This window comes from Lissotriton vulgaris, unplaced genomic scaffold, assembly GCF_964263255.1.
Source record: "Lissotriton vulgaris unplaced genomic scaffold, aLisVul1.2 SCAFFOLD_2804, whole genome shotgun sequence".
NCBI classification, from domain to species: domain Eukaryota; kingdom Metazoa; phylum Chordata; class Amphibia; order Caudata; family Salamandridae; genus Lissotriton; species Lissotriton vulgaris.
The window spans coordinates 208521-234303 of record NW_028251288.1 but is presented as its reverse complement, the minus strand read 5'-3'; the positions used below and the strand labels follow the sequence as shown (position 1 = coordinate 234303).

The 25783-nt window shown below is 43.2% G+C and overlaps 1 protein-coding gene across 2 annotated transcripts in view; it reads left to right on the top strand.

Annotated features, from left to right (window-relative positions):
• Positions 1-25783, top strand: part of LOC147662953 (very-long-chain (3R)-3-hydroxyacyl-CoA dehydratase-like) — a 235620-nt gene that overhangs the window by 42628 nt on the left and 167209 nt on the right. For both annotated transcript variants that reach the window (XM_086950768.1, XM_086950769.1), the window contains exon 2: positions 11053-11159. In XM_086950768.1, the coding sequence (XP_086806894.1) occupies positions 11063-11159 (97 nt within the window). In that variant the 5' untranslated portion in view covers positions 11053-11062. The remainder of the gene's footprint in view (positions 1-11052; positions 11160-25783) is intronic.

Below are 25783 nucleotides of genomic sequence, written 5' to 3'. Positions count from 1 at the left end.
AGCCTAGTGTGGCTGAAACGCGTTGGTGGGGGAAAGCTTATCAATAAAATAAGCCAAAACCATTCGGAGTGCCGCATCCTTTGAAAGTTTTCTGACTACCAGCTCCACTCCTATCGGGGTCGGTGCGAGTTCCGGGCATCGGGACCCTGCTTCAAAATGTATGGAAATTCCACAGGCAGTTTTGCTCATAGAAAAAGACTTGCACACCAGGGTTCGTGTTTCAAGTGGTTTTTGTTATTGGCAACTCGTTTCGAGTAGACACTCTTCTTCACAAGCCAAATTTGCAAGTTCAGATCCACCATTTAAAAGTGTATTTACAGGAAATAGAAAAAGGACCATAGCGCTCCCAACCATCTATGGAGCTAGACAACAGACTTCTGTACGTTATTTACATAAATAACTCTTTGTCCATATATCAAACAATTAATTGCGTCAATTTTTTGCAGTGATAAGTAATTGTAAATTCATCTGTTGGTGTTTGAAAACAACAATATCTTTCTTCACACATTAGCGGAGTAATGTTCACACATTTGATGCTTATACCTTGCTTTTTACTGAATGGTCCCCAGCAATTTCTATCAGACTTCAATTTCATAAGGAGAGTCCACTTTAGCGCATTTGCTATACAAAATCTAACAAATGGAAGGTACAAGTCTAAAACATTTGATTCTAAATATATGTTGTCAGATTTTTCAGTGGGAATTATAGCCCAAACACAATCCAGGCCATGTGGCCACTTAAAGGTTCCTACGATTTTGCACTATATTAGGTCCATGATTACATTGACACTGAGCAGACCATTGGTTTACAACGGACCGTCCTATGTTTATACCAAAAAAGCTACCCTTACTGTGTCTTAAAAAACACAGAATGTGAGGGGGTTATCTTCAAGGTTACCTCACTTACAAAACAGTGATTGGTGGTTGGTGGGTGTGTGTGGTGCAAAAGTATATTTAAATGACTACAAGGGAGAGCAAGGGGTAGTCAGTTATCACTGGTGCTCTACAGGCCAATCATGCATTTAAATTGCCATGCAAATAACAGTACATGTTTTCTTCCTTGTGGGAGTTTACCAACCAGTGAGAGTAGTGTTACATCACACTAATGTTTAAGGGGTTTGCTGAAGACTATGTTTCATGTGAATTTTCCAACCTGATAATGCTGTGTCAGGGAAGAGAGCCCTACACCTAGCCACAGCACAAACAGAGAAATCCGGAATCACAATGAGAGCAGAAAAGGAGACCAGACAGGGTGAGTACTCATCCAATGTGGACGAACAGCTCCTCATCTTCGTTCAACCCAAAAGGGTCCTTCGTTTCTAAGAGGATGATGTACTGCGATTCCAAAATTCTCAGTTGCGTTTCTCGGTCTCCCCCTCTGGGGCTTGCTGGCACCCTGTCAATGCCACAGAATGAGAAACCATTAACATCTTTGTTATGGTACCTCAGCCAGTGTCGTGCAGTAGAATAGTTTAGGTCCACATTTTTAATCGGTCTCATATGTTCAAGAATGCACTTTTTTATGGGAAGAATCGTGCTGCCTACGTACATTTTAGCACATAAACACTATCGCATACTCACAAAAATCTGTATTGTAATTCATGAATTTCTTTATGGTGCCTGTCTTCCCTGTAGGCAGCGGATATGGCTTGATATTTTTTCTTGTGCCACAGGCCTTGCACTTGCCACATTTAACCCCTTCCCTGCTCATGACGAGCTCAGCTCGTCATGAGGCACAGTGGAGCTGTGCTGATGACGAGCTGAGCTTGTCATGAATAATGTAAAATAGCAATGTCCAGCACAGGCTGGAAATTGCCTTAGCAGCCAAGGTGTTAAAAAAGCCTTTTTGTTGTTGTATCCAGGTTTGTTTCTTCGTCACCCCATGTAGCTTTTAACCAGCATATCCTTAAGTGAGCAGGCTTTACTATAGGTTACCTGGGGTTGCGCACTCACAGATGAGCCTATGATTTCGTCATTCTTGATATGTGCCATTGTTTTTTAAGGGTTTCATGTACTGCCCTGGCCTCCACATTTAATGTTGTAATCATTCTAATGTTGTTGCCGTTTGTCCCTTTCTCCAGTCTCTTGACTAGTAATGCTGCCCCCTCTTTAGCTGCTGCTTTCTCTTTTGCGACTACTAGAACTTTCTCAGGATAACCTCTCGCCCTGAATCTATCCATCATGGTGTCCTGCTCTTTCTCAAAGACTTGCTTGGAGTCGCAATTACGTTTATCCCCTAATAGCTCTCCATATGGGATGCTCCATTTAAGGTTTGGTGGGTGGTGACTTTTAGCGCGTAAAACGCTGTTCCCCGCAGTAGACTTCCTGTACAATTCAGTTCTTATGTGCTCTCGCTAATCTTCACATGGACATCAAGGAAGTCCATCTCGCTCTGATCACATTTATTTGTAAAGTGGAGGTTGACATCATTGTCATCTAGGGTCCAGAGCAATTTGCTTAGGTCCGATTTCGACCCACTCCAGATCATAAAGATATTGTCTATGAACCGTGTGTAAAAGACAATCTGTTTAATCAAGTTTTCATTCGCATCCGTCCACACCATTTCTCCTCCCACCATCCCATCATCATACACGCATAGCTCGGCGCAAAGCAACTTCCCATCGCCGTACCAACCTCTTGTTTTAACCATTTGTCTTCAAAGAGAAAGAAGTTATTGCCCAGGCAAAAGGTCAACATATCTAGTAGCATGAGTGTTTTTTTTTTTTAAAACCTTTATTTTGTAAAAAGAAAGTACAGTTACAGACCTACAACCATGGAGGCTGGTCAGTTGCACACAACACCAGTAGCACAGTAATACACAGCTCATCAGCCGACAACCCGAGGGCCCGGCAGCGAAAAGTCACGATATAGTGGAAAGCATGTGGCAACAAGAGGATAAGTGAAAGGTTTTATATTTTATATTTTCCATAAATAAATAACAAAAACTGAACACAAAAAAGAATCGAGGCGGTACCGTGCAATGCAATGACTGTCTCATATGGCAGGGGGAGACAAATGATGGATATGCAATACTATGAAAGAGGAGAGATCCTGGAGAGGGGGGGGCCAAGAGCAAAACGATACACCACATACAACGGGAAGCTAAGAATCTGAAACACACAGTCAAGGGAAGTGAGGAATATCAGGAGCTTCAATGAAAGGGGGAGTGCAGATCTCTCCACGGTACGAATTCCATTGACCCCAGATCCTTCCCCATTTCTTGGGCCTACCACGGGAGACATACACAATTTTTTCTCTGAACATGGACCAGTCCATGTTTTCTTTCCAAGTAGAGACTGATGGTGCCCTCTGAGATCCCAACAATTGGGCTATGTCTCGTTTCGCAATCATGTTGCCCAGTATGACCCATTGAGTCTGAGCAGCAGTGCAGTCATTCGGCTCCCAAATATTCAATAGGCAGCGTCTAGCCTCAGGCAATAACTCAACACCCGTCACTTCACTCATAACTGCATTCACTCGATTCCAGAAAACCACCACTTCCGGACATTCCCATATAATGTGAAGGAAGGTAGCCAGCATACCACAACCACGCCTACACAGCCCATCCACAGAATAACCCATATGTATCATCCGTGGACCCGTGACATAGACACGGTGCAGAATCTTCAGTTGCACCAGTCTGAGACGTGCCGGAATTGCGACCTCTTTAGGGGAGGATATCGCAGCCTGCCAGTCTTCATCATCCAATTCCAGCTCATCGCCAGTCCAGGCACCCCGAAGTTGTACAAGAAGGTCCGAGCGGTCGTTAATACGTTTTTTATAAATAAGAGAGATAGTGCTGTCAGGGACGTACCCGTCTAGCACTCTATCCTCCAGGGGGGAAGACTCCGGGATCGTAGTTCCAGCTGGGAAAACTGATTCGAGTGCGTGTTGGACTTGGAGATATCGGAAATATTCCCTGTCACTCAATTTATACTCCCGCTTGAGTTCATCAAAGGTCTTAACTCTGTCCTTGGGCCAGATGTCGCCCACTTTACTGATACCAATAAGGTCCCATCTATCAAATCCCTTTGAAGTCCATAGACCACCCAGTTTCTCCGCAGCATATAAGGGGGTCGCTTTAGTCAGCTTGTCCGTCCATCCCGTAGCCGTGGTTGCACTACCCCATATTCGCACCGCGACCCCAGTGGGCCCCGTCAGGTTCTTCCTGGCGGCTCTAGAGTAGAGCGCTCTATTATAGTCGCCCCCGGGCAGCTGCCACCTATCCATCTCGAATGCGGGATTCGGAACAGGACCGTACATGGCATGGTTAACAGCACTCAGTTGGGACGCCCAGTAGTAGCGTTTAATATCAGGCAACGCAATACCACCGTCGGACCAGGGCAAAGTCAATTTTGCCAATGCAATGCGTGGCGCCCGCCCCACACCAGCTTCTTCTGTAGGCCCTCGATTTCTCGGAAATAGCTGGCCGGCACCAAATCAAGTGTGTTTTGAATAGCATACAAGAATCGGGGGAGAGACATCATCTTGAACAGGCCGCTCTTCCCAAGGGGGACAGAGGCAAGCCACACCACGCCGCAACATCCGACCTAAGCGAGGGAAAGCGGAGGTAACAAGTTCCGCTCATAGCGGACTGTGGGGTCCAATGAAATGTAGATCCCCAAGTACTTAAAGCCGACTCAAGAAACGGGTATCGGGCAAACGCGGGGTAGAGAGGGTAAGTCTCCCGTGAGCAGGTAGATACAAGACTTTGCCCAGTTAATAACTAAACCAGAGTTCCTCCCAAAGGAACTCAAGACGTCAAATAGGACACCCAGTGATTTACGGGGAGAGGTAAGGTACAACAATATGTCGTCAGCGTATAGCGATATACGATCCTCGAAGTCGGGGTCCATCGGATGCCCCTAAGCGAAGGTTCCCAGCGGAGCCATGCAGCCAGGGGTTCAAGGGCAAGCGCGAAAAGGAGTGGCGACAAAGGGCATCCCTGTCTTGTGCCGCGTCTAAGAGCAAAGGGTTCCGAGGCCCTGCCGTTGACAACCACCTGAGCCAGTGGTTGCTCATACAGAAGCCTGATCCACCCGATGAACTTAGGGCCAAAACCAAACTTAGCAAGGGCTGCCCACAGATATGGCCACTCTACCGTATCAAAGGCCATCGAGGCATCAAGTGAAACCAAGATGGCTGGCTCCTCAAGAGACCCCGCCCTTGCTAAGACGCCGAAGATTGAGCGCGGTGTTGCGATGGGGGATGAAGCCGGATTGGTCCGGGTGGACCAAGTCACTGATCACCGTAATCAGCCGGTTTGCCAAGAGCTTCGCCAGGATTTTGGGTTCCACATTCAAAAGCGAAATCGGCCGATACGATGAACAGTGTTCACGGGGCTTGCCATCTTTATGGATGACCACAATGCACGCCAGTCTCTGATCCCGGGGAAGAGACCCGGGATCTCGCGATGCCGAGAACATCCGACAAAGATGTGGCGCCATTTTGTCAGGGCACAGCTTGTACAATTCAACTGGTATACCATTCGGTCCTGAGGCCTTCCCAGAACGAAGTGAGCGGATAGCGAGCGCTACTTCATCGGTGGAAAATTCCGCCTCCATAAGCTCCTTGTACGATTCCGACAGGCTAGGCAGCGCGATATCCCGAAGCAACAAGTGCAAGTCCTCTTCCGGCCTATCCGAGACCGGCGCATAAACCGTCTGAAAATGCTGGGCAAAGACCTAAACCGGGTCCACCACTCGCATACCATCCACTTTTTCAACAACCGGCACCACTCGATTCAATCTATCCCTTTTGTCCAGCCAAGCAATCAACTTTCCCGCTTTATCACCAACATCATACAAACGCCCCTGCTGCTCACGATTCATTGCCTTGGCCGCGTCAGTCACCAGAGCCCTATATTCAGACTGTTTAAAGGCCAAAGAGTGTAGTCCCTCAGGTGTGACCCCAGACTCCATCTGTTCCTCCAACTCAGTGATTGCATTCTCCAGGCCCACCACTTCCACATTTTTGCGCTTCCTCTCGCTAGCAATTAAGGATAGGGTTTGACCACGGATCACAGTTTTATAAGCCTCCCACAAGGAGACCGGGGAGGACACCGATCCCTCATTCTCAGCAAAGTAGTAATCTATACACTTAACCACCTCCGTTCTCATCTTGGAATTACGAAGGTGCCAGGGGTTGATCGGGGCGATCCGGCCCCCGGCCCCCAAGTGTATATCAATAGTAAACCAAAGTGGAGAGTGGTCCGAGATCCCCCTAGCCAAATGCCTGATTTCCCTTACAGAGACCATCTGCACCGCTGGTACGAGGATATAATCAAGTCTCGAGAGACTCCCATGAGCTCCTGAGTAGAAAGTTTACTGGAGCTGTCCAGGGTGCAGTTGCCTCCAGCAATCAACTAGACCTAACATGTCCAAGAGACTCCCCAGCCATAGCTGCGATGTGGGCAGGAGTCTGGGGGGGGCTACGGTCTTCATCCCCACTGACTTCTGAATTAAAATCGCCACCCACAACCAACATGTCATCAGGAAACCCCAGGATCACCCTGCCCAAATCAGTAAATGTGGTGGACTGTAGACCGGGCGGAACATACACGGACAAAATGGAGATCGTCTTCCCCTCCCACCGACCCGTAATAGCCGCATAACGGCCTCTATCGTCCAGCACTGTGTCGTCTATCTCTAGGCGGAGGGAATTCCTGACCAAGACGCCCGCCCCTCTCGACCCAGTGGTAAATCCGGAATGGGCCACCAAACGGTAGCCCCGTCTATTCAGTGCATGGCACGTATTTCCTACTAAATGTGTTTCCTGGAGTAAAACTTTATCTGGGGAGCATCGCTTCAAATATTGCAAAACTATCCCCCGTTTTATCCTATCACCAAGACTGTTAACGTTCCAGCTCAGCACCCTCATCCCCCTACCCCCATCCCAGTAATGAACACTCTGCCTCCCCCGCCACGAAACAGGCACATAGGATAAAATCTGGAACAAAGCGCAGCCTTGATACGAACAAAAAGGAAAAGACCCCCCCACCACCCCCAATGAACCCCTCAAAACACCACCCCCCACCCTGCACCCCTGCGGTAGACCAGAAAGCCACCCCAACTTGCAGTGTGCCTGTCGCCCCATCAAACTAACCTACAAGAAGAGAGAAAAAAAGTCCCCAGAGGAGGAAGAGTCCCGATTACCCCCACCCCCGGGTATCCACACTGTAGAAACATAACAGACACAGAGCCACTGCCATAAGTCCATAAAATTGGCTCGCCGGCGCAGACTCACTACTCCTGTTCTTCCAAGCTGCCTTCGGCACCTCTCGAACTCTCCGGGCTGGTACGGTGTGCCGGCAAAGTGTCCAACCAGTCACTGGCCACCTCGGGCAGTCAAAAAAGAGCGCACGTTCTTCATATTCAATCCTCAGGCGGGCCGGAAAAAGCATGGCGTACTTCAGTCCCATATCTCTGAGTCGCCTCTTCACCCCCGTAAAACCCATACGTTGTTTCTGTACCGCCTGCGTGAAGTCCGGATAAAAACTGACCGACGCATTCTCAAACTTAGTGGGACCATTGGTACGTGAAGCTTGCAGGATAGCGTCCCTGTCCCGGATTTTAAAAATCCTGGCTATTATAGGCCTCGGAGTGGCCCCCAGACTGGGCTTTCCACCGGGGACTCTATGAGCACGCTCCACCGTAAACAAGTTACTGAGGCCCTTTGGTGCCAGATGTTTTAGAACAAGGTCCTCCACCAGAAGGTCTGTAGACACGTCCGCTGAGTTCTCCGGAACACCTAAGATGCGGACGTTGTTGCGCCTGGCCCGGCTCTCGAAATCATCCAGCCGGCGGGCAAACAAGTCATTGGAAGTCCGGAGATTGCGAACTTCGGCCTGGAGATCCGAGACATCCGTGGTCAGGCTCGCAGTCTTGATGTCCAGGGACTTGACTCGCTCATTGGTTTTCTCTAAGTCCGTCCTAATGAGATTGACTTTGATCGCCACAGTGTCAATCTTAGCTGCAAGGGTTTCATACTGCTGACCCATAGTTTTTCTAACACTTGCGATGGCGCCCATAACATCTTTCAATGTCGGCTCTTCAATTGTAGGAGGACCATCGCCAATCTCCTCAAGGACCTTGCTCGCTCCGCCTGGGGATTCCTTAGGGCGAGTAAAGCGATCTATGGTCTGGGACTGGGTAACCCCTACTCGGTATGAGCCCCTGGTGGCCCGTTTCTCGGCGTCCGCCTTGCCCGCCATGATGGGCGACGAGCTCCGACGGAACCGTTGAGATCTGGTCAGAATGGTCCCCTTCACGGCAAGCCTGTAGAGGCGTGAGGGCAAGGATCAGAAGCAAGCGTAGGACTGGCAGCAGAATCAGGTCAGCCGTCAACAATGACCAAGAGCGAAACTGAAAGTACCACAGGGGCAGTGGACGTGTCACACCAGCCGTTGTTGTTCAATTGCCACCTGGGTACCTCGGGGACTCAAGCCCGTGGATGGTCTACGATATAGGCCGCAAATTTCAAGGCGCAGTGAGTCCGGTTCCCGGCGGCCAAATCGATTTTTGAAAAAAGGTTTTGTATCAGCAGGGCATCAGCAAAAGGTACCCTTCGTCCAAATCAGGATGCGTTGCAGGATAGATGCGGGAGGCGGAAAGGGTCTCGGGAGCCCTGTGCTCACGCGTCCATCTTGGAAACGCCGAAGCTCCTCCCGTAGCATGAGTGTTTGATCATACAGAAAAACAGAACTGTCCCTTAAAAAATGCTTACAGGCCTGTATTCCATCTGAGTGTCTTATGCAGGTATATAAGGATACCACATCAATTGTGACAAGCCAGTACTTCTCCTGCCAAGTTATCCCCTCGATTTTAATAATAAAATCAGTACTGTCTCTACAGTATGACAGGAGATTTAGGGCATATGGGAAGAGAAATGCATTTAGAAAAATTGAGGTATTCTCCAAAAGGCTACCATTGGCTGATACTATTGGCTTGCCTGGTTGTTTGGTGTCGTTTTTGTGAACTTTAGGCAGCATGTAAAAACATGGTGCTATTGGGTGCTTGAGAAAGAGAAATCTGTACTCAGCCTACTCAATCAGTCCTTCCCCCCTCCAGTGTCCTATTTTGTCATAATAGGAATTGACTGCCAAGGTATAATCATCTTTACCTGATCTTATGTAGTTCCCTGAAAGGATCAATTGTCTCTTGGCTTCTTGTTTATACAGGTTGATGATCCAAAGGACCACATTGCCACCCTTGTCCGAAGGTATAATTACAAACCTCGGGTCATCATTCAATGAGCTAAGTGCTAGTCTTTGCTCTGGTGTCAGATTTGGACTTCCATCCTTGTCTATTTAAGGTCACCTATAAAAATAAATGTTCTGGGCGTGGTTCCAAAAATGGCTTTATTCTTTCTTCTGTAGATTTTGCAAGATACTGGGAAAAGAATAGATTATGCCCCAACCAAGAAACTTGACCTTTGCTCTTAACCTGCCATTCCAACTTTAAGTTTGTGTATTCCAAGAAAAGAATGAAAACGCCTCTGGGATTTTGTAATATGGTGTAATCATGTGACCTGTGATAAGGTTTATGGGTTCTCTGAATGTTTAATGATGCAGACTCTGGCATCTCTGAAACTTTGGGAATGCATGATTGCAAGCCATAGAATTGGAAATTGTGCCTTCTGTTTTGATTTTCTGTTTGTAAATGGGTAAACTTGTGAATAGAGTCTCATAGATAACTAACATATTGCTCCATCTCAGTGACTGTTATCTACGAGGGTCTATTTTTCATCTAAATTCCTACCTTTTTCTTTGTTTCCTATCTATAGGGTCTAAGGGCCCCGATTTCATCCAATAGTAATTCCACTGAGATATGTAAAGGAGGATTTACTGATAAAGGAATATTTTTTTAAATTCTTTTATTTGTAAAGTTGTTACAAACATTAACTGTTTTGAAGCAAGTTTGGAAAGTCCATTACAGCTGCGGCTTGTAATGGTGACGTTGGTCAAACGGGATCTTGTTGAGTCATCCATATTGCTTGGCGAGGGTGGTCGTGTGAATCAAAATGCATACTTTTCTTGGAGAAAGACACTGAAGAAGGAGAGACTAGTTATCAGTGTCTTGTTTTGCTCATGAATGGAAATTAAGCAGCAGCAGCAAATCTCACCTGAATGTACATTAATTCAAATAAAAACACAGTAATTATCAAAAAGAATTTGCCAGGCGGTACAAAGCAAGGCACTTGCAACTGCAGAGATAAGAAATATGCCAACTCATTAGAGGTAAGTATGGAAAATGACAAACATTTCGGTAGGTTTAGCTCAAAACATATTAGAATGAAGTTTCTTCATGAACTTAAATAGAGGCTCACATTATATAGAAATGTTTCTGTTTGCAGAGGCTTTTAGGGTAGAGGTGCGGGGGATTGACGATTGTCTAACAAGGTCGCAAAGAAATATCACAAACTTTTATCAATAGAAATGTGAAATGTAAGGTGTGATTTCTCATCTTGGCTCACACTCGAAGCCTTTTCTTGAATTATTGATGCTACTAGAGAATGTCTTTTAGATCAGCACACTGGAGGTTTACTGCTTACAAGCATATTAGTAAGCAGTCTCTTCATCAATGTAAATAAATAAATACTCTTGTAATCAAAAGCTCTCCGTTAAAGATGTTGATAATTAACGTTGTTCTAAAAGGACGCAATAAAAATGGACGAATATCTGTCAGCCGAGTCATAAAATGGTGGGCACAACTTGTCACATCAGTGCTCACTTCAAGCCAGTGAATTAACTGTAATTGCCACAATAAAACCTCCTTCAGGTTAACAGGTCTTCATGAGAAATACTTCATAAATGCCTTTCCTTACTTGAAAATCTCTACTGACTGAAGGGGAGGCGTAAATTTCTTTCTCTCTCCTTGACCTCCGCCAAACCTGATTAAAGAGCGTCCTTTTGTTAGGATCAAGCCATGCCCCGTTAATACAGTTGTTTAAAAATAGTTCTGTTTATTCAGGTTCTCTAGTGAGCAAAAATGCCTGTTTTAGTAAAGATATCTTTTGTTATTCTCTTGGCTAAATGGTATATTTATGGTTTCAGCTACCTGAAAATGGAAACCTACCTTTGTATTTATTACCTGGTTCAGTTCTGTGGACATTCTTGGATATTTTCCAACATGATAGCCAGATTCATGTCCTTTGGGAAAGGTAAGTGGTATGCCATTTTTTTTATAGTGATGTAAGATGACTGACATGTAGAACTGAAATAAATTAGGATCTGATACACAAAACTCTTTGGAAAAAAGGCAGTTTAGACCCACTTGAGTAAACTACTTCGTTTGGAATGAATGTTCAACTGTTTAATAAAAAAAATCAATTATTTTAGAACTAATGTGATAGTTTAGCGTGAAAATCTGCTTGTGTCCTTGTTATATTGCAATTTACACATATGATCACCTCTGGGAACCAGCACCATCCACAGACTATCAGGGTCATTCATGCAATTTTTCTTTAGTGGTCTCCAGCAAATCTGGATTGTTTGGTGCTCTGGTTTATTGTCTACCAGGGGCCGAAGCTAGCTGCTGCATTAAGCTAGCAGATGCACTTGCCCCATCTGTAATCAAATATTCACATTTTAAAGTATTAGGTGACATTAATTTAAATTTTGAAGATCCTAAATGTGTCGCTGCCAGTAGCCTCATAGAGCACCTTGAGGCTGTTGAACTCACAAAATTAGTTAGGTCACCTACACATGGATCCAGAGTGTGCCTGGCTCTTATTTTCTTCCCCTTCTTCCTACTCTTGTGCTTAATCTTATAATTCCTTTGGTCTGTGCAGACCATTATGCAATACCTACGAGTATTAGTATGAATTCTAGGATATTGCTTCCTGAAGCACAGTGTGCTTCCTATAGGAAAAGGTGATGGTATGGCTCAATTCAGCTCTTAATTCACTCCTTCCTATATCGCTACCATCTAAAAGAAAGTCATTTAGCAGCGTTGTGGTTTAGACATGAGTTGCTAACCCAAAAGTAAAAAAAAAACAAAAATTTGGAATGCATCTGGCTCTGGCACCAATGATATGTCTCAACAGCCAAGGTAAGATATAAAGAGGCCCTTAAAGAGCAGCATAAGGCAATCAGAAAGGCACAGGTGGCCTAGTACACTGAAAGAATCGATAACTGACACAATTCCGCCAGTCTATGTTGGACCTGGCATTAAAGACTCCCAGTCATATAATATCTGAGGAGAAGTGCAATGAACTGGCCAACTTTTCCCTGAACAAAGCGACGGATATTTATTCATCTTTCCTGGGTGTGTCCGAAGCGAAGCCTTCCATTGCGCATTACCATAGCATGTCTCATAAGAAATACTAGTTATCGGCTTTTAAGTCCTCAGATACAGCCCAGCTTGAGATACTCTTTACTTCTGTTAAATCGGGCTCTCCGTCTCATGCAGCACCTCCTTTGATCCTGTAAATGGTTCCCCTGAGTTAACACCAAAGCTATCTAAGCTTCTTAATTTAAACCCACCACTGCTCCCCATGTATGGAAACATGCTACTGTTATTCCATTGCTAAAAAAAATCAACTCTAGAATCTTATTAATTGGAAAACGATTGGCCCATTTCTCTTTTTCCTTTTCAGGCCACCATCTTAGAAAAGCACACCTACAGACAGTTATCTGACTATCTGCAGCCTACAATCTACTGCACATTTCTTAGTTGGGTTTTATCAGAGACATTGGATAGGGGTGGGACTGCAGCACTCGTCCATTTGGATTTGAGTACTGCTTTTGAAATTATATTGCACCTCGTTCTTCTCAGGAGACTTGAGATCTGTGGGATTACTAGGAAGGCTCTTCTTTGGCTCATGTTCTTTCTGCAGCAGCGATCCTTCCAGGTGACGTCCAAACCATACACACACACAACACACCTTCTCACTTGATGCCGCAGGTCACTTCATTGAGACCTACACTTTCTAATGTCTATGCTTGCCCTTTAGTGAATGTAGTGGAATCTTTTGGCTTCTCGATAATCTCTTATGATACACAAATAGTGGTTTCTTTAGCTCCTGATTCAGGAATGAGTTACCCTCAACTTCAACTCTGCCTGGAAGCTGCTGCCCACTGGATGGACCTGAACTGTCGCAAACTCAATGGCGGCATGGTGTGCAAAATAACTATGGATTGTGATGTGGCCCCAAGTAATGACCAATGGCTGATATTAATTCAAGCATTCCTTCCATCACTTATTTGTATACTTGAGTGTGTCGTGGGGCAGGTATTCCCAGTCGTTGGACCCCTGCACACTGTGTGACTGCAACAAAGCCAGACCTGGGCTGCTGAGCCCTAACATAGAGTGAAACATGTCCTCTGTGGCTTGTGTGCTGGTTTAGGGCGTATCTGGTCTGGTAGTTCAGTCTGAACTGTTCCCTTTAGAGCAGGGTCAAGTCTGATTTGCATTTGGCAGGGTCCAAACTGAGGTGACATGGTGTGCAAAATAACAATACTGCATCCATCAATTTGTGCATACTTTAGTGTGTCAAACTCAAATGGCAGCGAAGTGGACATTTTGGTAACTGGCTCGGGTACCCTGGATTTGTCATGTCTGACAGGAAGGGCATTCCTTTAGCACCTTAAATATGTAATGGCCTCACCCTCTGGATGAGTCCCACAGAGGCGGCCTTCCACAAACCACCGAAGACCTGGCTGTTGTAATTTGGCACGGATGCTGCTAGGACTGATCTGACTTCTTCCTCTAGAGCTAGGAAATCCTATTTGGGTAGCTATAAGAGACATATACTCTTAAAATAGAAACTAGAAATATATCTTAGATAATCCGGAAACATAAATACAGCTTTACACCAGTAATGATTGTTTATGTTCCCTAGCTAATAACACTAAATTTTCTATTAGTAAATATGCTCGCTGGTTATTTGAATCAAGATGTTGAATTTATTAAGGACTTGCGTTGTCCTTGCATGATGCATGTTGTCGCAATGAATGCAAGTTTTTGTTGGGATTTACAAAGCCACACAAGGGGCAATTTGCGCTGCCATGTGTCATTTTGTAAAGAAATGTAACTCAACTCAAGGGTTTGCTCTGTGTTGCGTTACATTTTGCTGTGGTAGGTGTTTCATGGGTGGAGCATGGGCGTTCCTGTGTGTCCACTCATGGAATCTGACGTAATCCCAGATTTACTAAACTTGGGATTGCACCACAATGGTGCGCCTACCACAAAGAGGCGTACTGAGTAAGTAATAAGCCTCTAAAGATTTTTTTTGTGCAGAAAGGTATCCCTTCCTACACCAAACAATACTGCCCATATCACAAGCATCCTTGCACCCTGGGTAATGGGTGCCTAAACAGCACTGTTGCTCGATCGCCCACGCTTACTGTATATTGGCGTGCATAATAACATCATCTCTAGCAATTCAGTACTTACTTGGTGATTTTGTCCCTGTCGCGAGGGATGGCTGTCTTTCTCCTTCATTCCAACTGGTGCAATCAAGTTTGTTTGAAACATTTTGCCCGATCCGGACTTCCTGGTTACTTCAAGCGTGCCAGGAATTGTGGGAAATGTAGTTCCCTCTGATTCGCCCTTGGAAAACAGAACTAACATTGGTCCGTTTTCAAGAGTTGCTGTAGTTCAAGAGAGTGTTCGGGAACCTCTTCTAACCTTTAAAGTGTTGGAATCTCTAATAGAAATTACTTTTTTGCGTAATATGATTCTCCACTGCGGATGTTAAGATGTCAAAAAAATGATAACTGATCAAAACGGCCATCTGGAATTCTTTTAGCAAACTTCATTAAACCCATATATTCATTACTGAAGAAATAATTCTAGAGATTATAAATCTCTGACAATTTGTTAAGGCCATTAATTGCAGTATCAAATTTCACAATTAATAATGCCTTTTTGTATCAATCTTCTTTCAAATCCCCTCCTCGCGGATCCGATTCCAGTTTGGAAATTACTGTCCAGTATAGACCTTTTTCCTCATGGTTATGGTTGATCCAATGATTCACCAATGGTGCGGACAGCACTTTTTTCCGAATTCTCGATTTATGTTGTTATCCTTTGTCGTATTTCCTGGTTTGTCATGCCTACGTAAAGTTTTTGACATTGGCACAAGATTCCATATACGACATTCTTAGACTTGCAATTTGTAAAGGTGTTGTGTTTCCAGTTCACATTTTTACGAGTAAAAACCGAGCCTTCTATCGTCTGGTTGCAACTTATGGTGACCTTGACCGGAGGTAAACAAAGTTGTTCCCGTAATGTTTGTCTTAGTCCCACTTTCAGGAGGGCGGCGCGAACAACCTGATTTCCAATGCTGCTTTCTTTTTTCAGTGCAAATAATGGACATTGATTCAATGTGCTATCTATCTTCTGTACCAGATGCCAATTCTGGCAAATAACTTTCTTTAGAAAATTAGTACTGGGGCAAAATGTGGTAACACATACCAAACAATCCATTTTTTTTCTCTTTCCTTTGCAATAACACCTCTCTGGGGGTCCACCACGCCCTCTTCATTGCGTGTTTAAGTAGTTTCTTTGAATAATTATGCTCTTTTAGTCTCTCAACTAGTTGATTTGCATGGAAGATGTATTCTTCTTTAAAAGTGCAATTTCTTTTTATCCTTAAAAACTGTCCATAAGGGAGATTATCCCTCAAACTCCTAGGGTGGTGGCTGTTGTAATGTAATGATTTGTTTCGATCTGTTTCTTTCCTATATATTGTAGTCACTAACTTCCCTTCAGAGGCGTAAACTTCCACATCAAAAATGTCATCCTCTGTGATGCATGGCTGATGCTAAACTTGATTTCTGCCGTCCTGTTGTTTAGCCATTCAAAAAATTGAAGTAAAGTCCCTTCATTTCCGGTCCATATCATAAAGACGTTGTCTATATATTGGACCCAGTTTGAAATGTGTTGGAAAAATGGGTTGTTCTTATATACAAACTGTTCTTCAAATTTAGCCATACAGAGAATTGCCAACTCCGGGGCAAAAGGACATCCCATGGCACAACCCTTTGTTTGGAAATAAAAGTCGGTTTCAAATTTGAAATAGTTTTTCCGTAGAGAAAAACTAGCCAGCTTCATTATGAAATCAGTTGGTACTCTGTTTGGTTTTGGTCTTGTTTCCAAAAAGAATTGTATCACTTCCAAGCCGTCCTCTTGAGGTATTTGGGTATAAAGCGATACTATGTCAAGTGTAACCAGGATTTGGTGCTAAGGAGTGAATTGAACCTTTTAAGTTTTATTAATAAAATCTGTTGTATCTTGGATATAGGATGGTACGTTATCCATAAATGGTTTAAGAAAAAAGTCCACGTATTTTGAAATTGGTTCTAAGACCGATTCACACCCTGAGACTATCGGTCTCCCAGGTGGATGAGTTGCATTTTTATGAACTTTAGGAAGAATATATAATATTGGAATTCTGGGATGTTTTTTATTCAAAAAATCAAATTTCTTTTGTCCTACAAATCCTTGTTCGTGACCACTTTTCAGTATTGGAATTAACTCATTCTGAATGTCCGCTGTCGCATCTTTATCATTTTTTCTGTAACAATCTTTCACATCTAACTGTCTTTTTACCTCAGTGATGTAATCCTGAGTGTTCCAAACCACTATCTATCCGCTTTTATCGGCTTGTTTTAGCACAATTGATGTGTCGTTTTTTAGAGTTGAATTCGCCTCCTTCTCAGGTTTAGAAATATTATGTTTCACATATTTTCTCTTCTTTTCATGATTGGTAATGGCAGACAATACAGTTTTCTCAAATATGTACACCTCCTTCGGTATTTTGTTTGTTGGTGGGCAAAACATTGACTTATTCCTTAGCCAGTGACTTCTGAAGCTGGTGGTGTAGGATTTTTCAAAAAGAAGGTTTTTAATCGAAGTTTTCTACAAAATTCGATCAATTCAGATTTCTTCTTTACAAAATCTGTGTACTTAGTTGGTACATAAGATAGTCCTCTTTTTAGTACATTTTCTTCCGTTGAAGTCAACTGCCGATTTGAAATGTTAAAAATCGGTGATACAGTTAAGTCTTGTGATATTGGCGCCTCGTTCTCATCTCCCATGGTTGATTGGGGTACCTGCTTCTGCCTCGTGGCCTCGTTGGGCCTCTTCCTAAAAAAGGCATACCTCTATTAGAAAAAGATGAACCTGGTAGTTGTTGATTATTTCCTCGTCTGTTCATATTAAATCTACTTTCGTTACTTTCGGATTTGCCTCCTGAAGATGATGAAGTGTCCGAAAAAGAGATGAATTTATCTCTTGATCTCCCTTGATATTCAGAGAGGAATCGGTGTGATTCTTGTCTAGAATAAAAGTCCACCTATAAATAAGGATATATATATATATATATATACTGTACAATGAGAAGTTCTTTTTTATCTTTCTCGAATTTGATTTCCTTTTGATTTATTGTATTATCCTTGAATTTCGCTATTTCTTTTTCCACTTTCAACAACAGAGTTTTGGCGTCAAGTATCAAGTGGTTGTCCTTTATGTCTTGTTCTAATTTAGCAATTTTTGCTAATTCCTGTTTTGAAATCTGTTGAGATGTGTCTATCGTTAGGACCATTAGATCCCAGCTGCATTTGGTCTGAATGCAGCTATACCCTTTCTTATAAAGCGGATCATCCGTGAAAATAACTGGAATGTTTCAGGACATGGCATTTACTCTACCTCTTAAGTACATATTCACCTGGGTGAGGGATCTACTGGGTGCAGTAAATACCTCCTACCCTATTTGTGGAGAAGATATTAAAGACATACGTGTAGAATTTGTTGCTGCGAACATCAATTCTGCATTTATCAGAGTTTTCCCACATATTTTACCCAATATGTGTGGCCTGTTTGTCCTGCTGAAATTTGTCAGCACAGACTTAGAAATTCTCATCCACACCCGGAATCCAGGAATAAGGAGGAGAGGGTCCACTTGCTTCTTTGGCACCATATCTACAGAAAGAACAAACATGCCTATGTTAATATCAAGGAACAGGTTGGAGCTGTCATGATTTCAGACCTCTAGTACCGATTCTCATGCATTTCCTTTTGAAGCTGCGGTCTCAGTAGCTGCCAATGTTCTGTCCGTGCCTCAAATGTGATTCAGGCAGTTCCTTGCTCTGTATAGAGGTGGAATGAGGGAAACCTAGTAGGTGTCATTAGTCATCAGCCATTTTCCAGTAACTCAAGCAGGGCCGATGAAATCGCTTTTATATCACGCTTACTGTCATTGTAATTTATTGACCGGGCTTACCACATCCTTTAATTCATTAACGCCTTTAATTCATTATATAATACACAATAAGGTTTCTGACAGGTGAGACTCGTCAGTTTCTTGGCAATTACCAGAGGGAGTGGTGCTGGGGAGATTGACACTTTACCTGGGGCATTGAGGAAAAAACAAAGCTGAAAGTATTGTTATGCAATATTTCTTGGAAAATCTCTTATTTTTTTGTTTGCTGGGTTGTTGATAAACATAGGTTTGAAAAAGAGATCCTTCAGTCATGCGTAATGTAAAACCATGTCTTCAATCTTAATGGGAGAATAAAAGTTGATCCCCTTTTTTAAGCCAAACTGTTCTCAAATTCTTTAACGCAAAAATATATTATTTTGCTCAGTTTAATGCTGATGTAACACCCTCTAGAGTGCAGTGGTTTTCCAAGGCCAATAATCTAGGCAATATTATGATTATTAAGATATTTTGATCCAACATGTTTGCGGAAAGCCCTGGAACAAAAAAAACTCTGTGGTAATTTGGCAGTTATTGAATCCTTACCCCTTTCATACCAGGTTTAGGGGAGGGGTTTTCTATTTTGTGGGTCAGGGTGTCATCATAAGGAAGTGAATCGGTAAACTCACCACCAACATAGATATGATTCACACAAAAGTAGGAGTGTCTCAGTGCTGCAGAACTATATTTTCCTTAAGTGGCTATGTGTGGAAAACTTTGGACCTGGCTTGCCCGTCGATATAATGGCTAAGAAAAACTAGTGAATCTACCCATTTTTTAGGTCCAGTCTACTAGACGGCGCATTTGCTCTGTTGCAAGACATATTGTTCGCTTACAGTGGGCTTAGAGCCAGCTTATTCCTTGCTATTGTTTGGCTTCATTGTCACTCAGCAGGTGTAGGCTTTCCTTCCACTTCTTGTCCCTCCTCCATAGTTAGGACGTATTCCTTGCGTCCTTCCAGTGCTTATTTTTTTAGCCCTACACAAGAGTGCATGTGTTTTCTTGCTATCTCCCTCATATACTTCTCTTCCTTCGCCATAGTCTGATGTTTTTCTCTCTCGCCTGTGTACATCTCCCCCAAACTGATTTAATGAGTCATTCGCAGTTTCACTGTACCGGCCGTGTGTACCTACACATGCATGACTTAATCTTTGAGACAAGCATATGCTACTGGCAGGATCAACCAGGTAGCCTCACCAGATGACGGAGTGGGAGGCGCATGCCCATCTTCCAATTCCCTACGTTGCTTTCTCCCCATGTGCTTCCCACCAGCTCAACATTGTTCCTTTTCACTCCTTTGCTCTCCCTCCCTAGCGCTCCACTCTCTACTTTCCCCCTCGCTGGTCCTCGTGTAGCTTTTGCCTTCCAAGTGCGCCCAGTGTAACTTCTACCACTGTAGCCCTTGCCCCTATCTACCATGTTGGTTAGTCCTTCCCTTTGCTTCTGTCCCCACAGGTTATTCCCCCACATCTGCCTAAAAAAATGCACAAAGCGTTTTTATATTCTTTTAAGCTACTGATCCAAGTTGGATCACGGTGAGCACACCTATAAAAACCTTCAGCCGCTTTTTCAAAGCATTTAAAAAAAATGATTTAGCATACTGGACACCATCAGGGATGCTGTGCAGCATAGCTAAAAACCATTGGCTAAGCCAGTAAGCCCCAAAGGCGACATCTATTGACTTTGACAATGTTAGTTTTATCTTTGTAAGAAGCATCCATTATTCAAGGCAAATCCATACAGTACACTGTAATTGCACGGTACCTCTGCAGATGTGCCACTCATATTATCATTCACTGTTTTACTCAAATCGTCTAATTGATTTAGGCCGTTTACAGGAAGACCCATTAATTGAGGTAAATGGGTGAGGTTTGGAGGAGAGAATGCTCGGCTTGGAAGGTATTACAATTCAGGCTCACGGTTTTCTGTTTAAACTGATTTTAACATATAAATACAGACGGAAAACGTTTAGTTTTTTGTCTGTATTTATATATAAAAACGGGAATATACTTACAAAGCAAATGCTCCCCCTGCCTCCGGGCTTCTCAGTAAAATACGGGTCAGAGATGCACAGGGGCGGCCGAAAGAAACAGGAATCTGCTGCCCTGAAACTGCTCCAGAGACCGGGGGAACTGGCAGCACTGTGTCTGCAGAGACACTCCAGCAACCCTCACAGCGGCAGTTCACGCAATCTAATTGTTGGAGCAGTGCACGCAGCTGATGTCCATAAGAGGTTAGAAAACACCCCAGGACAAGGGCTGCAGCTCCAGCAACCTTTTGTTTCTTGTATGAGAGGGTGAAGGAGGTTGATGTGGCAGGGCAGGGGGCAGAAAAGCCAACAACAACCATTAGCATAAAGCCTGGCTGCCTCTCTCAGTCACTGTGCACTCTGTTGGGAAGTGGGGCTGAGTGAGATGTGAGAAAGTGAGTTAACATGACTTCATTTTTCTATTTAAAGTGTATTTAAGTGCTACTTAAATAAAAATAAAACCAAGAACAGAAATGACTGTTGCACAACCTGATGCCCTGCTTTTTCTCCATAGTGTCCATAGCAACGCACTATTCTGTACAGATAATTATGCAGGACTCTTTAGGTATTTAGTCGATTTACAATTCCTCGTGGGGTAAGTCGTTTTCTAGTGCACACTCTAATATTCTTCGAGCAGAAACTCTCTGTGATAGATGATTAAATGTGAGTAAAAAAGGTAGTAATGCGTTCACATTTTGCAAGACAGCTGCGCAAATGAGACCTAATCAAAATCACTAATTCACACATCTTTTCTTCGAAGACAATGGACATTTGCTCCCAATCTGTAAAGTGCACTTAGCATAGGTTCCCATTTAAAAAAAACAGCTATAACAACCTAGTGCAAGTGTACATGTCAATTTAAATAAATGTGGAAAAATACTAGCTTTAGCGTTTGTTTTACTTGCGTCAAAAATAAATGTGGATAAATACAGATAAAATTACCAAATAATAAATATGGATAAATACAGACGGAAATGTAAGAAAAATAAATACCATAAAACCGGGAGCCCTAATTACAATACAATAATCGATTCTTCATATGCGCTCACCTTCAAAAGTCCTTCACAGTCACCTATCCAAAATGGCATTTATTCTGAAGATTCAATTTTTAATTTTTTTTTTATTTTTAACAATTTGTAAAGCACACAAATACCCGTAGGTGTCTCTGTGCTATGTGCTGGGAGGGTAAGCAGAGAGCTGGTGAGAAAGCCTATTGCTTGAAAAGCCAAGTTTTTATTTGTTTTCTAAATGATAGCAGCATGGGACTAGCCTTAATCTGCAGGAGAAGAGAATTCCACAGTTTGGATGTGGCAACTATAAATCTTCTGTCTCCCCAGTTGGCTTTCTTGGTTCTCGGGACGATCAGAAGATTGGCATCTGCTGAGCGAAGAGATCTGCTGGGCGTGTAAGCTAGGAAAGTTTTCTTCAAGCATTCCGATCCTGCATTGTGAATTGCTTTATGGGCAGTACAGAGAGCCTTACATTTTGTTCTGCTTCTTATGGGCAGCCAATGGGGGTGTCACACCACATTAGAGATGGGCTTAAACTTGGGGGTACCCAACAGTATCCTAGCGGCTGCGTTCTGTACCAACTGCAGCCTACCAAGAACATTTCTTAGGCATTAATTAAAAGGCTATTGCAGTAGTCAACCTTAGACATGACCAGAACACAGATTAACTTTCACCCGGTACTAGCTGGGACGAAAGCTAACAGTTTCTTTAGCATTCTTGAAACATAAAAGGAGGAGGAGACCACTGCGTTAGCATGATGCATGAAGATAATCTATCGTCAAAAATGACAAACAAGTTTCTGCCTTTTTGACAGGGATTAGGGGTAATCTCACATTATCTAGCCACCAGGCCGGAGACCATCCTGGGGCAAGGTTTCCAAAGACCATTACTTCTGTCATGGCTGAGTTTAATTTAAGACAGGGATTTGACATCCAGGTACTAATGGCCAACATGCCACCATGAAATGTAGTGTAGTTCCTATATTTCCAATAGGCTCTGCGCATTGGAATAATATATCCTATAGATTTGACGTAGGACTGAGGTCGACTAAGTCTCTATCGAATATATTAAACTTAATTGTGAGTCCCAGCTAGCTCAGAGGTCACTAGAAACGTTCTCGAATACACTAGAAGGGATTAGTTTCTGACAATCGCATAAACATGACAACTTTGTTTCCCCAAGGATAAACGTATCTTCGGAGTCGTGAAAACAATAGATAGATATTTTACTCAGTCAATCGTGCATGCTTCGTTTCATCAGAGGTGCAGAGAAATAGAGAGATGAGCGTTTTCAATAAAAGGATTTATTGAACAGTCTTCTTTCTCATGCAAAAGAAATGAACTGCTACAATCGTAATGCAGGTTGCAAAGTATAATGCATACAGCGAGAAGAGTATTATAAAATAGTACTATAAAAGCATGGTATGGTTTCTAAACCATATATAAATACATACATAAATAACAAAGGCTAAAAGTATTCAACTGGGACTTCTAAAATACTCCTACCCCAATGTACCAAACCTAAGTCTTGTACTAGGGAAGAAGTAAGTGTGGTGTAGCATAGGATTAGTTTCTTTGCCCAGAATCTATCCATGATTTCTCTTAGGGTCTAATCAGCTCCATACCTTAGTTTAGAATGAAGGAGGTCTGGTATCTCTTGTCTCGGACTCGATTTCCCAACACCCCGCAAGGGAAGCTTGGAAACACTGGAGCTGGATTCTCGGCGAGAGAAAGGACAGCGTCTCGATCAGTGCGTCAGCTGGAGGGTCGGCTTCCTTCGGCACTTGCTGTAGCGAGCTGCGTCGGCCAAGTAGATAGTCGAGCTGCACCGAACCACTGTGTCTTACCAGAGCAAGTGAAGGCATATTTATACCTTGAAGGTGCCTAGTTTGACGTAAGGTCGGGCATAATAACGTCAGAAAAGAACCCCAAGGGAATGGTAGTTCTTCGTAAACTCCATGAGTTCTTGGACAAATCAATATTCAAGCAAGGGGATCTCCCTGACTGCTTAAGCCGAGTTTCGAAGAAATCGTTGTGACTTTTTGGTACGGGTGGAAGTAGCCATGCCTGTATTTGGACTGCATGGGCTATGTCTAAATATGGATATGATTGCTTTGCCTATATTAGGGCAATGTGAATTGTACCTATATAAGGGCATGAATCGGGAAATTTTCGCTCGGATCCTAAAACGCCATACAACACCCACTCCACTTTATTATGTTTGACATTACTAAATTCTAAGCATTTAAAACATATCTAAAGCATGATGTGTAAAAAAACCCCACCCAAAATACATAAAATGCATTCAAAGTGGTTGTACACGAAAATGAGCATTTGTGCTGTACGCATCTTAAAAGCAATGTTTTCATTCAAAGCTGTAGTATGACATGGGAAATGCTATCCGAATGAATCATGAAACTACATTTATGAAATGGCTCTTAAATACAGAAGAAAAAAGTCGAGACCATTCCATGACAGAATATATTAATTGGTTTTGGACAAGGTCAAATATTGTCTCTTGGAAGTTCTCACAGAATTCTTGGGGCATATTATCAAGGGGGTTTATCTCCGATTTTTTGGCTTTAAAAGCCAAGAAAGCGGAGATAAAATTATCTCCCTATTACCTAGCTGTTGCTAACACCAGTTAGCAACAGCTAGTAGGAGATAGCGACCATCTTGGGCCCCACTTTGCATGTCAGTGATATTTATCACTAATGAGATGCAAAGTGGGCGTGCCAAGATGTTAGCGACTGAAAACAGTCGCTAACATCGCTATCTCCTATTACCAACTTTTGGAGATATTCGCGCTAAGCGGGAATATCTCCAAAAGCTAACACCTGCCCTGAGCAGTTCTTAGCCATGTTATCCAATGGGAGGTGGATAACATGGCTAAGAGCATTAGCTCGCTAATGCATGAATATCGCTGACTTTTCAGCGATATTCATGCTTTGCGGCGATTTTTACTGCATTTGCGTTAAACCTTGGTAATACCAAGGTTTATTTGCGGTAAATATCGCCGCAGCGCTGCGGTAAATTTTTGTCTCTAACCAAGCAATAGCGATAATTATCGCTATTGCTTGGTAATATGCCCCCATGTTCTCTATGAATAGTTCTACTTTAAGCAGATTACTTTTTGCCAAATTTTGGAAAAAGTCAAATCGTAGAAAAAATAGCGTTCGAAAGTTAGAAGTTTTTGTTTTAAAAAGTGAAGGTCGAATGCAGAGTCCATAGAATGCTGTGTGCTAATTTAAAAAGTCAGTCTCATTATTTGGACAAAACATCAAATCTTCTAAGCTGGTAAAGAATTTGTCTCCCACAGTAGGTGAAAGTTGGACCACTTTGTTAAGTAGACCGATTGTACAAAAATGTGAAGTATCGCCGTCAGCGTTAGCCGCATTAGCAATGTTCGAAGGAGATGGATTTGGTACCTGTCGATCTATGTATCTCACCGTCAGCAGTTTGCGTCTGTGAGACCTCAATGAATGCCGTCATCAGGATTGGTAGCCGCTGGGGACAACACAATGCATGGGCCGTTACCGAATTAAGCAAAGTATCAACATCCGTTGGCAGGACTGATGGGAGTGTCAGACAGATGTCTAACACGCATTCTTCTCCACATAGCAGGCATCGTAGAACAGGTAAGATGCAATCTTGCCAGATTGGTCAGAATGATAGAAACCACGTGGCTGGCAGAGATTGCGTCTCCATCTTTATGCATGGTGAGCACCAGTTGTGTATCATCCACATATGACGTGAGACCCATCCCGAATGATTTAATTACTTGTGCTAAATCAGTCACGTAGATGTTAAACAAAGTCGGACCTAGCGAAGATCCTTGTGGAACTCCACATGGGAGTGAGAAAACTCTTAAAGTCATCCAAACTAACTGACTAGGTGCGATTGAATAGAAATGAAGACAGAAGGGCTTTGGCCTTTTGCCCAATGCCTATGGCTGAGACACGATTGATCAGCGTAGCATGATCAACTGTGTCAAATGCTGCTGATAGATCCAGTAGCACCAGTACTGTGCATCCTCCTTTGTCTACCACAAACCTAATTTCATCCGAAGCTTTAATGAGTGCGGTTCCAGTGCTATGGCCTTTCCTGAAGCCAAACTGTGTATCGTCCAGCAGCTTATTGTCCTCAATAAATTGAACCAGCTAAGGATTCATATACTTTTCAATGATTTTAGCTGGAAAAGGGAGACGTGCAATTGGTCTCTCCTGGATCAAGATTGTTTTTTTTTAACAGCGGCAGAATAGAGGCTTTTTTCCATAGGGAAGGATAGGTGCCTGAGCAGAACATAGTGTTGTAGATGCTGGCCAGGTTGGTACCTATTAGGTCTGGGATCAGTTTCAGGACTGAAGGGGGGCACGGATCAAACGGAGAGCCCGATTTGACAGTGTTAACCAGATCAGAGATCTGTTCCACTGAAACTGGCCTAAATTCCATGAAGTTGGAACTGTCCCTACTCTTGTTATTTCCGACCAGCTGATTCCAGCCCACCGCGGGGCAATGAAGTTAGAGTAAATTTGCCCCACG